The sequence below is a fragment of the Mastacembelus armatus genome, chromosome 7 (genome assembly GCF_900324485.2).
Source record: "Mastacembelus armatus chromosome 7, fMasArm1.2, whole genome shotgun sequence".
In the NCBI taxonomy this organism is placed as follows: Eukaryota; Metazoa; Chordata; class Actinopteri; order Synbranchiformes; family Mastacembelidae; genus Mastacembelus; species Mastacembelus armatus.
The window spans coordinates 9,646,133-9,658,403 of NC_046639.1; the positions used below are offsets into that span (position 1 = coordinate 9,646,133).

Below are 12,271 nucleotides of genomic sequence, written 5' to 3' on the forward strand. Positions count from 1 at the left end.
TTGGAGCCAGGGTGACGGTGTGGTGGCCTCCTGCTCTTGTTGTGTATAACATTCAGTAACATGTTCACACACACACACACACACACACACACCCTCACACACACACACACACACACACACACACACACACACACACACACAATCACACTCTCTCTCACACACACACTCACACATATACTCATGCACTCATTCACATAGTCAAATATACATATTTTATGGTAGTTGTCATCTCTGCGTGTCATTGCTGACAATTGTCCTGTATCATCATAAAACTAAACATGAACTAAACAAAAGGAGCTGGTTCAACACCTCTTGGAAAAGCAAATCTGTTGACTCAGCAAGACATCCAGATCCTCAATACTGTACACTAAGCAGATGGACAGGACAGGTTAAAAAAAAAAACAGATTGGTGAATCTCTGCCTGTCTTTACTTCTGAGAGACTCTGACTCTCTAAGATAGTCTTTCTCTACCCAGTCATGTTACTGAACTGTTGCCAAATAAACTAATTAGTTGCAAGATGTTTATCCAGCTCTTCCTTGTTAGTACTGCTTACTTTTTCAGCCTTTTGTTGCCTCTGTCCAAACTTTCTTCAGACGTGTAGCTGCCATCAATTTCAAAATTCTTATTTTTTTCTTAATAGTTTAAATATTTACAGATACATAGCAATCTTTTATCTAAAATATAATTATATGCCAAAGTCAATGACCACAGTACAAAACAGCAGTACAGTTTGTGATGATCCTTTTTACATTTACTTAAGTAGAATTTTATATATTGTTGTACTGGTACTTAAGTGAAACATCTGAACACCTCTTCCACCACTGGTCATTGTTTCCTTTATCACCTGAAGACAGATGCTGCCATCTTGTGGATAACCATGCACACAAAGTAGGGCACAGCACACAGCACTTCATTCCCCTGAATCAACTCAACTAGTTGATTCTAAACAAATGCCTGAGCAATAGTTATACTATTTCACTGTTCACCCACCCTGAGCTAAAAGGTTTTAAAACTGCAATATGCTGATGCTTAGCAGAACATAATGAATCCTGATTGATGTGTTGCCCTTTTATAACACCACACTACTCAATGGTGCAATTAAGTCGGTGTTTAACAATAGATTCAAAATCCACACTGAGTGGCAGATAGTATGAGACACATACCTCAAATCAATTTAGCAAATGGAAAAAAAAAAAATAGTAATTACTTACATCAATTAGAAATTATGATTGAAAAAAACCTCTGGGGCATGAAAACACACAGACACCATTTTACAGTCATTGGCCTGTCAGTGCCCTGGCCTACTGGTTAGGTGATGTATTCCAGATTAGATCAAACTCCAGGTTGCCCATTTTAATTCTAAAAGCAGCCATGCTGCACTTTGTTACCATGACGACACCCGCGGTCTGGTCTGCTGTCTGCAGGCATAAAAATAGACAGGAGACTGTGGTTCAGTTCAGGATACTCTGAGATGATAGTTGGCAGACAATCAAAAGAGATCATGATTAGACTACAGTCATTCTGGCACTGACTCTTAATCATGATAATACAGCAACAAGCTAAAACCCATGAAAGTTTAGTTTTATGACTGGTTTGTTTCCTGCCTTCACAGTTCAGAGTTTGATCTGTTGTGACAGGGGTGAAGAAGCAGCAGAGCTACTTCGTGGTCACAGTCACAAAGCGAAGCAAGACAACTACAAGGTGAAGCACAACAGCCACATTCGTCCAATATGTTTACTAGCTTCTTCCTATTTATGGTCACGGGGATCTGCTGGAGTCTATCCCAGCCTTCGAGTGAAAGGCAGGGGTGCATCCTTGACATCTGACCTGTCCATCACAGGGCCACGCAGACTCACACTCACTCCTATGGGCAATTTAGAGTCACCAATCAACCTGACATACACGTTTTTGGACTGTGGGTGGAAACTGGAGTACCTGGAGAGAACCCACACAAGCATGGGGAGAACATGCAAACTCCACACAGGTTTCAAACCAAAAACCTCCTTGTTGTGAGTCAACAGTGCTAACCACCAATCTGTCCCACAACAACAACAGACACACAAAACAATGACAAAGAGACAAACCAAGTACAAACAGGCAAAACAATTATAAAAAGAAGGAAAACAGAGAAATGAATAACCACAGACATACAAAATAACCACAAAGAAACAGTGAACAACCACAATGACACAAAACAACTACAACAGACATATATGCTAAAAGAATCAAAACTACAACAAAATAGAAAACTATAATAAAATGCAAAAAACCCACAGCAAATTAAAACCAGAGAGACAAAATTAGTACAAAGACATCAAAACAACTGAAAAGAGTAGCAAGACAGCTGCTATTAGTAATAGATACAGTTGTTTATTATTGAGAACATGTTTTTGTCATTTTACAAGCGCTGCATTTTTTCCCCATTCCCCACCCCCAAAAAAGATTATAAACTAATGCTTGCAAATGTTTTTTGTTTCTTAAGTTTTAAATAAACTGTAGGAGAGATGCTGCAAATTATAGTGTAAGTATTTTGCACATGTGGGGTACAAATCAATGCCAGGTCCACAGCACAGGGGAAATTGCCTATCCATCCATCATGTATACCACTTATCTTGTAGAAGGTCACAGGGGGGCTGGAGCCAATCCCGGCTCGCACTAAATGCGGTTAACCCTGGGCTGACACACAGAGACAGACAAACACTCACATTCACACCTTTGGGCAATTTAGACTCACCAATCAAGTGAACCTGCATGTTTCTAGACTGTGGGAGGAAGCTGTGGTACAAGGAGAAAACCCATGCAGCCATGGGGAGAACATACAAACTGCCCACAGAATAATTTGTCTGCAGAAAGGACCCAATGCATATAAAAAAATTACAGGCAAACAGAAAGGAGACAGATGGGTCCTAAATTATGTTTTTAAGATTAATATTGTTACAAAATGTTATATGTTTATATTCTTGTAACATCTGTCCAGGGAATACATATAAAACATAGAGTCTTGGCACACTAGTACAATTACATAATGTATTACATAATAATACATAATAGGTGTTGTATAAATAAACCAATTAAATATTAAAAATAGATACAAATTGCTTTATATTCTGATAAAACAATTCAGCTCAATAAAAATTAAATAAAAACAAACCATAGACAGAGAGCAAATAAAATCCATCAATAAAAAAATAACTCTTGTTTCAGCTGCTTGATTTCAGAAATGATGAGCAAATGCATGTAAATGCATAGGTGTTATCTGAGTAGACTCTTCAGTTTTCTTTCCTTTTTTTTTTTACAGTCCTTGCTTTCATGGTCTGAGACAGTGTGTACAAAATGTGCAACAGATACACATGCAGCTATGAGTTAGTGGAGTTTGAGGACAGCAAGGGGTAAGAGGCACAAGGCTCCTCCCTGAGAGTTTGTGAAAACATTCCAGCAAAGTCAGAGTGGTCAAAGAATTGGAGACTCCACAGGACGGCCTCTTACACTCTCTCTATCCTTCTCACCTCTTTGCATCTTGAGGTAGCCTACACTACAATACAGTACAAGTGTTTACCGGTTGTGTGACACTCTTAAGACAGTTTTACAGAGGATCACATTGAGCAGGAAAATCTGAAGAATCCTCTAGAAGCTGGACAGACTTGTCCAACTGATCGGCTTACAATGAAAGCGGTCTTAGTCCTCCTTGTTTCCACTGCCTGGGTTTTCACTGGAGCCCAGTATTACTATCAGGGGTTGATGGATTATCTGGAGAACAGATTGTTGACTATAGAGGTAAGAAGCAATTACCCCTGACTGATAATTGCTTAATGTACTATTTCTGCATAAAATAGTAGGACACATTTCACTGATGTAACTGTCAAAAAAAAAAAAAAAATTAAAAAGCAGTTGACATTTTTTAGTTCCTCCTCCTTTTATTTCAAGTTGATGTCTTAACTGAAGCAATCCAATTAAGGCAATCTCTGCCCAGCTCATCAACTTTGCAAGGACCTCTGGGGGAATATTAGTTGATGCATGCAGAGCTCTCCTTGTCATGTAACACCCAGCATCTGTCTGACAACATTACAATTTCTTCTTTCGACAATGACATACCAGTAATGAGTACAAGCTCAACCTTTGCTGCCATGGCATCAGACATACCAACAGCAGAATAGAAAGATGTGTTTTGCAAAGGTAGGATGAAACTGTATTACAAGTGCCTCAGGGAATGAATGAGATTAGTATTGGTTATAATACAGAAAATGTGGCATGAAAGAGATGAATAAATTTTGTGTAAACATTTGCTAGTTTAATGTGAATGTGTTTTGAAATGCAAGTTTACATGCCTGGTTACCTTAGGGAGCAACTTCAGTAAATTAGTATTTCTACTAATGCATTTTTGTGGGGTACAGTTTCAGTCAGAATTTTCTTTTTCATCAACTGCGTGGCTGCAATGGATAAATGACAACCTTAAAACTTTTATTCCCATGAAATGAATCATCTATTTACAGCTAAATCCGGCTCACTTCACCCCCTGTGGCTTCACCACAGTCTCAATTCCTGTATGCTGGCTCAACTTCTGTAATGATGTGAACACAGCAATTCATCATCAAGTTTTCATTGAACTTTCATTTCCATTTGACCACAGGGCCACAGCAGGCAATGGGTGAAAATGAAACTGAGGTGGAGACAGCGGAGGAGCCTTCAGTTATTACATCTTGCTCTGAATAATTCACCTGTCAATCTGATTGTGTCTGTCAATACACTGAGAAACACAGTGCTGTTCTATTTGGTGATGTTGATAATGCTGTGGTGGAACCAGGCAAATTTTGCTTATGTTTAATGTGGTAGGAAACAGGAGTCCACAGCTACAGCAGCAGCTCTGTAAGGCTGTACTTTGGCACAGATGTGATATGATAATACCCTCCTAATGACAATTTATAAAAATAACTTAGTATGAGGCTGCATTTATACTATGTTGATAAAATGTTGAAAATAATGAAAGTGCCAAGATAACACTTTATTCCAACTTGGGAGCAGTGACACAAAAAGTGGTTAGAGTTACACCAGATAAACATCCTGCTTTGGTATGTAGCTGTTCTGTACATTTCCGTAGTATTGAGTGTAATACACAAAACTGATTGTATTAGCATTAAATTGAATTATATTTTGACGTAACTGTTACTAGTGGTGCAGAAACAGCTTTTGAAAGCAGCAGTTCAGCAACATCTGATTTCTGACAAGTTGGAAGCTGACATTGAATGTTTTTTCTCCCCACTTTGTCAATATGGTTTAAATGATATATTTAGCATTTTTATATTTTTTTCCATCTTATTTTAATGTGCTAGCATGTTAACACATTGTAACAAACAAGAAACGTGACAGAGGCTGAAAATGCTTTTAGATTTACAGGTACTATGTACTGGATAAAGTAAAATTTTCAAAATAAAGGTTTCATGTCACTTTATTTAAGAGTTGTTACAACTGTTCACTAACATTTTCTGTAGCACTATAGGCAAAGCCAGGGGATAAAAACAAAATAATTTTCATGCTTTGTGTGTCTGCAGAAAATTTTATGGCAGTGCATCCAGTATTAATATATTATATTTTAAAATGTTTAAGTGGTGGATTGACCAGCTGCACTCCCTGTAGAGCCCACTCTTAGTGTGGCTGAAAACACATACACAAGTAAACAAAGTGCCTCTTCTGAATAGGTGGCTTGTGTGAAAGCCAGGAAAAAAATCATCCTGCAGTACACCATAACATTTGCTTTGCCCATGTCTTGTAGGATCGCATGCAGTTTTGGCATGAACAATCACATCGCTACCACACAGAGCTGCAGGATTTTAAAAAGCTAACTGCTGAGGCCATGGTTGTGCTGAAGAATGAGCACGGCATGCTGATCAGAGACCTGGAAGGAGCTGCAGTGCGAATGGATCGGGTGGAGCGAGAAATAGACTATGTGGAGACACACAGCTCACCTCGGGCCTGTGCGAATAAGGCAGACAAGGTTGTAGAGCAGGGGGCCTGGGGGCTAGAGGAGCACAGAGGAGAAGAAGAGGAGGAAGGAGGCTGGGAGGAGCTGCAGTCCAGAGTCTCTGGTGAGCTGCAGCAAGTACTTACAGACTTCAGCCTAACGTCCTCTGCAGAATGACTGCATTTGCTCTTTCTTTTTTATGTTGATGGAATCCTGGCACCATCAAAATGAACATATGTTCTATAGACACATTTAGCATTACACATGCCATTAGGGACTATACCTCCCCTTTTCCTGGGTTGCTTTCTTAAAAAAACTGTGCCACTGGAAAAAAGAAAAAAAAAGTGGTGCTCTTACAAGCCATTTAACGAAATGCTTTGAGTCAGTGGGCAGTCATGTTTTCCAGGAGAAACATGGCTTGATGCAGCTCATTTATTTCAGCAGAGTGACTCCCCTGTTTGTGCAGCAGTGTTTGTCTTTGTAATGTTCAGATGTTAAGGGATGCTGCTACAAAAAACGCTGAGATATACTATAACTGCTCTACTGAGTCATTTACTCAGGTAATACAGGGATTTATAACACCTTTAAGGTATGATGTGGGAGGTTAGATTTTAATTCCATGAAACACATCAGACTTTATATTGGCATTTCATTTAAGGTGGCAGATTAAGCAAGATCTATATTTTGGCACTTAATTTGTTCCAAAAACTAAATCTATACATACTAATGAAGTCCATTAGTATCATTTATTTACAAAACAAATTAATTAATATTTTGAATTTTATTAAGACCAATACTTATGTATCTATGTAGTAATATTATAAACCTGGGATCAGAATTATAATGGTATTTAAGCTCTCCATACAGCAATTAAACAAAATTATTCTGCATATAAAGTGAATTATATAGTACAAAGCAGAATAAAGGTTTCTCTATTAGTTTCTGTGTGATCTCCTTTGCAGTCTGAGACTGTGTCTCTGCAGGAGAAGAGGGACAGGGAACTGCCTTGAGTTCAGTGGCAAGCTCATGTTTGCAGGAATGAGCTCTGCACACAGTGATCCATTGTCTGCAAAGTGACCCAATATGAACTTTACTGCATTGTAGAGACCCACTTCAGATTTGTGAACATAATACAGATATTGCTGTGGGGTACATCAAGAAGAAACTCTGTGCATTTTTGTGAATGTGTGGTAGTCTTAGTCTTAACTTCTCTTACATAAATGCTGCCATGTGTCCAATAGCTCCCTAACTGATTTAAATTTTTCTTAATTTGAACAGCCACATATTAATTATTACTGGCTTTCTAAATGTCAGGGTGCAAATACATGTCAACAGAGTACTTTACTGAAACATGCTAATGGAACTGATTACGATTGATGAAATCTAAATTTCAGTACTTTAATTACATTAACTTCACACCTGTTATTTTTTTTTTATCCTAGGCCTATATCTCGAGTATTTTCCAGAATTCATAGCATATAGTTTTCCCTTATATTTCTCTTCAAATATTTCTCCATGTTTTTCATTGCTGCACCTTTGCAAAGATTCTAGTTTCCTGCATTATTTTTAGCCCAAAATTAAATCCTATTCAACTGGCATCTTTAAAAGTTCAAGTATGTACTGTAAGCTAAGCCGCCATATAGGGTTATGTTAAAACAGTTTGATCTTATGTCCTCAGTTCTCATCAGTCCTTTAGTCCAATATCTTTTTTTTTATATTATTATTTTTTTTAGGACTCTTAATTTAAACCAGTCAGGTGGAAACAAAGCTTTAAGCCAACTTATGGAAAGAATTCTGGAGCTAATGCTACATTGCTTATCTAGCTGTCTATAAGCATGAATCTGGTGTGAAGTCATTTTTTCATGACCTAAAAAAATGAAGATGCAGATCTAAACAAAGGTTTGAAACAAGGCTGCAATGACAATAACAATCACAGGCACGGTGAGACAAGCAGGGAGCAAAGGACAGACAATTGACCAAATTATGTGGAAACAAATGCCCATGAACATAAGCAAGAAAGGCCGAGTCTGACGGGTGAAACTGGTAACAGAGAAACAGGGAACAGGCACCACAAGGTCATTGAGATGGTCTCTTGACAATCGTGCAAAATGTTTTAGTGCTGGCTGGGGATTACTCTGATAGAATGCAGATAAGTGTGGCTAATGCAGGTAGTGCTGGAGCTGGAATAAACTGAAACAGGAACTTCTGTGAATCATTACACATTCCTTTTTTCTTTGTTATTGTGCTCTATATTTGGTGGCAATATTGTATTTTATCAAAACCAAATCAAAGACACAAAACGTCCACCAACAAGTGCTTCTGTTATGGATTTTATGGTTTTACTGCAGTAGTTTATGTAGAAAAGTTGGATCAGAAAAGTGCCTGCACTACAGCAGCATGGAGCAGCTCTGAGCTTCAGGAGATGGTGGGGGGGCACACAATAAGATAATATAATCAAAGATTATAATTAAAGATAAGCCAATATTATATAAAAGCTAAATCAAAGGATACATTGCTTTAAAAAGTAAGTTTAGCAGACATAGAGGTCATGCTACTTTTGAGTCAGGTTATGGTAACAATGAACACTCCCCTTTGTTTGCAACAGCAAGAGCTTCTTGTAGCAGTGGATCAGACCTGCACAACATTGACGAGGAATTTTGGACCATACTCCTTTACAGAACTGCTTCAGCTCAGTCGTATTCTCAAATGTTTAGTGTGAATGGCTCTCTGAGGTTATTCCACAACATCTCTATGAGGTTGAGGTCTGGGCTCTGACTGGGCCACTCCAAAAGGTGGATTTTGTGTGTTCTTCCAAAACAATCCTACCTTCATTTGACAATTTCACAAGATGTCTTCCCAGTGGTGTTGTGGGGTGTCAACGAGGTCTTTGCCAAATTTCATGCTGCTGTTTTGTTTTTTTTTTTAGAGAGCAATGGCTTCCTTTGTGGTGTCCGTCAACAATTCATGACCAATTTATTCAGAAAACCAGGAAATTGCAAACAGTGCCATTACTTATCTTGCAACTGTACATTTCTCTCATTCTCCTTGTTGCCAAAGGGCCTGATCCAAGTTTAGAATATTGCTGCTGCCCCAAACTGCATTCTGTAGCTCTCTTTCTTTTCTTGTCATAATGCTGCTCATTCCAAATAAGCAAAATTAATGTTCTGTATGATCAATAGGGTTTATCTTGCAAAAATAGACCAAGAGACCAACATAAAGCTTAGTTAGATAAAACTGTGACAGAGTTGCATAACAGACTGCAACTGTCACTGGTCTAACATCAAGGAGCCTATTACTTCTGGCTACTTTGAACCTGTCTGCTATTGCAGATCCAATAGTTTCATAAGAAGGAAGTAGCAATATGCATGAAGTGTGTATTTTTAGGAATCAGGGCCACACAAATGTCTAATATACTGTATTTAGCCTCTCACTAATTATTTTATCTGCCATGTGAGAAAATAAATATTGATGTGCTGAGCAACAACATGTCAAACAGTCAGTTGTGATATTTTTTCTGTACTTTTTATTCTCTCTCACTTCAGACTGTGTGGAAATCATATCTGGCATCAGATCAGTGAAGATCCTGAAGAGAGTGGGCAGTCCCAAGGGTATGTGGACCAGAGACCCAAGGTCATCCAAGGTTTATGTCTTTAATGGGACAACAGGTGACAGAATCTACCAGTTTAACTCTGTACGAGACTTTTCCCATTCTCCTGGAGTCACTAGCAGCACACAGATAAAAGTACCCTCTGAGTGGAGTGGTCCTGGCAGTGCTGTTTATAATGGCTATTTGTACTACATAAAACAGGAGTTTGGTACAGATGTGCAAGTGGTCAAATATGACCTGCTGAGTGGCACAGTAATAGACACTGCTATGTTCCCTGTGGATAATCATGCTGCTGTTTACAACCTCAATCCAGAGACTGTTGCGGACCTTGCAGCAGATGATGAGGGCCTCTGGCTCCTGTATGCCACTGGTGACAGTGAACCAAACATCAGCCTCGCCAAGATGGATCCTGCCACACTTGATATAGAACAAATCTGGGACACCCGGTGCCCAAGGGAGAACGCAGAGGCAGCTTTTGTTGTATGCGGGACTGTCTATGTTGTTTACAACACCCGGCTGGCCAGCCGCTCTCGGGTTCAGTGCATTTTTGACGTCAATGACGCGATGATCAATGAGGAGGCTCCACTGCTATACTTCCCCCGGAGGTATGGAGCCCATGCCAGTCTGAAATACAACCCTGAGGAGAAACAGCTCTATGGCTGGGACGATGGCTACCAAATTATTTACAGAGTGACCATGAAAAGGAAACTCCTGGTTTGACAGGATGGAATTTCAAATTTTTGGTGTAAATTTTTTGGTGTTTTGAAATGTAAGTTTAAAGAAACACCTAATTCCTGGTCCTATCATGAATTCCTGAAACTATAATGCAGCTTCCAGTTATTCCTTTCACTCATCTGTAATAGTGACATGCACAAGGTGGTGTGCATTTTGTTAAAAATGTGAGATGCGAGCAATAAAAGGGACAGTTTAGGAAATACACAAATTTGAGATTAGCTGTGAGATCAATATTCTGTTCTGCTTTAAGAATGATTTCTCAACTGCATTACTGTGCAAAACCATTGCTTAACCAGCAGCCATAGCATTAGTGAAGAAGCTAAATATGTTTTGGTATGTCATACGAATCCACCTTTCTATCCCTCACGAGTAGAAGGCAGATGTACAATATGATCACATTGGCTTATTTAAGATAGAACAGGGTTTTTGTGTTCTTTTTTTCCTATTATATCTAAGAAAGGGGACTTTTGTACTGATGCCGTGTTTGTGCCATACCAGAGGAATTGAAATTAAGAAGTTCCCACTACCATTCAAAATAACGAACGTGAAGGTTGAATTTTTCTAAAAGCTCCAGTTTATTTGACTTAGTGGTATATATGTATGCAAGTGATAGTAAGTACAGCGAAAATCTGTTGTTAAAGGTGAATAAACACTGAAATGTGACAGTTATAGTGCTGTATTCAACAACCACCTTATGTCTAACACGCACATGTCCTGTTTTGCATCACTTAACCCAGGAATATCTCCAGTAATGAAACAGTACCACAAGAAGAGCAATAGCTGCCATCTTGAGTTGTCCCATGGTGTCAAGTTGTAAACATGGGAATCTTTCCCATCATTAACTTCACTCTCATTTGACATGAACACAACCTGTATGCTTGTGATTCAAGCAAGCCTAGATGTTGAAAACCTTTCACACTTATGGGCAATTTAGAGTCACCAATTAGCCTAATCGCATCCTGCATGTCTTTGGACTGTGGAAGGGAGCAAGAGTACCTGGGAAAAAACCCACACAGATACAGGGAGAACCTTTTTGCTTTTCTGAGGTGCCAGTACTGCTCCCCACACCACCACATCTATTAATTGCATTTTTTCCTACATGTATTATATATATTATAATTATCAAAACAAGCATGCAAAAATGTTGTTCAGTTTAATAAATGCTACAATATGTCCTAATTTAATTTGACCATTTGATTCACATGAAATCATGTTACTGCTTGTTAAGCAGCTGGTTCTGTTGTCATTATATGGTGAGTTTAGCATAAAACTAAACACAGCAGGGCCTGTTTTGCATAAGTCCTTTAATCAAAGAAAACAACATATCATGAAATAGATTGCACACCACACTCCATTGGGAAAAAAAACAACAAACACTTATCTGCTGTTGATTTTCAGACATGTTGAAACAAAAGAATGACAGTTTGTGGAAGAAATACTGTATGCTATTTTATTCACTTCATTACACACTGGGTCACTCTTATTTTAAATCTTGGAAATGATCTAGAATCTAAAGCAAACTTATAACAGTCTTTTTCTAACAATTGTTGATGTTAATTACCAGAACATTGTCTCAGACATTTCTATTATCAGAAATACAAAATATTCAATAAAAAATGAGCTCAGTGCTATCAGTACAGTTGGAAGGGATACAAGATCATGGCAAGAAACATAACAATATTAGGCAAAGCTAGAAGGTCTTAAAACAGTCCATGAACTGAGGCAATTGATTTAACAGAATCTTCTAATATGAACACACCACATTGTAAAAGACCATAATAATGCACACATTTTAAAAAGGAAGAACAGAAACTACATTGTTATTCAACCACTTCTTTCAAGGTTTCTACTTAAATAAGATATTAAAAATCTATGAATAATGCCATTAGTCTAGTGAGGAATTCCACCATCAAAACAACTTTGTAAATGAGAGCAAATGTCAAACTGTCACTTCTGTAGAGGGGTGTTGATG

The 12,271-nt window shown here is 38.4% G+C and overlaps 1 protein-coding gene across 1 annotated transcript; it reads left to right on the forward strand.

Annotated features, from left to right (window-relative positions):
• Nucleotides 1-3,404: 3,404 nt before the first annotated feature.
• On the forward strand, nucleotides 3,405-10,284 carry olfml3a (olfactomedin-like 3a). Its single transcript, XM_026333097.1, has 3 exons — nucleotides 3,405-3,775; nucleotides 5,769-6,081; nucleotides 9,500-10,284. Exons 1-3 carry the CDS (start codon nucleotides 3,665-3,667, stop codon nucleotides 10,282-10,284), a joined length of 1,209 nt encoding a protein of 402 aa, XP_026188882.1. The 5' UTR covers nucleotides 3,405-3,664.
• The last annotated feature ends 1,987 nt before the right edge of the window (nucleotides 10,285-12,271 follow it).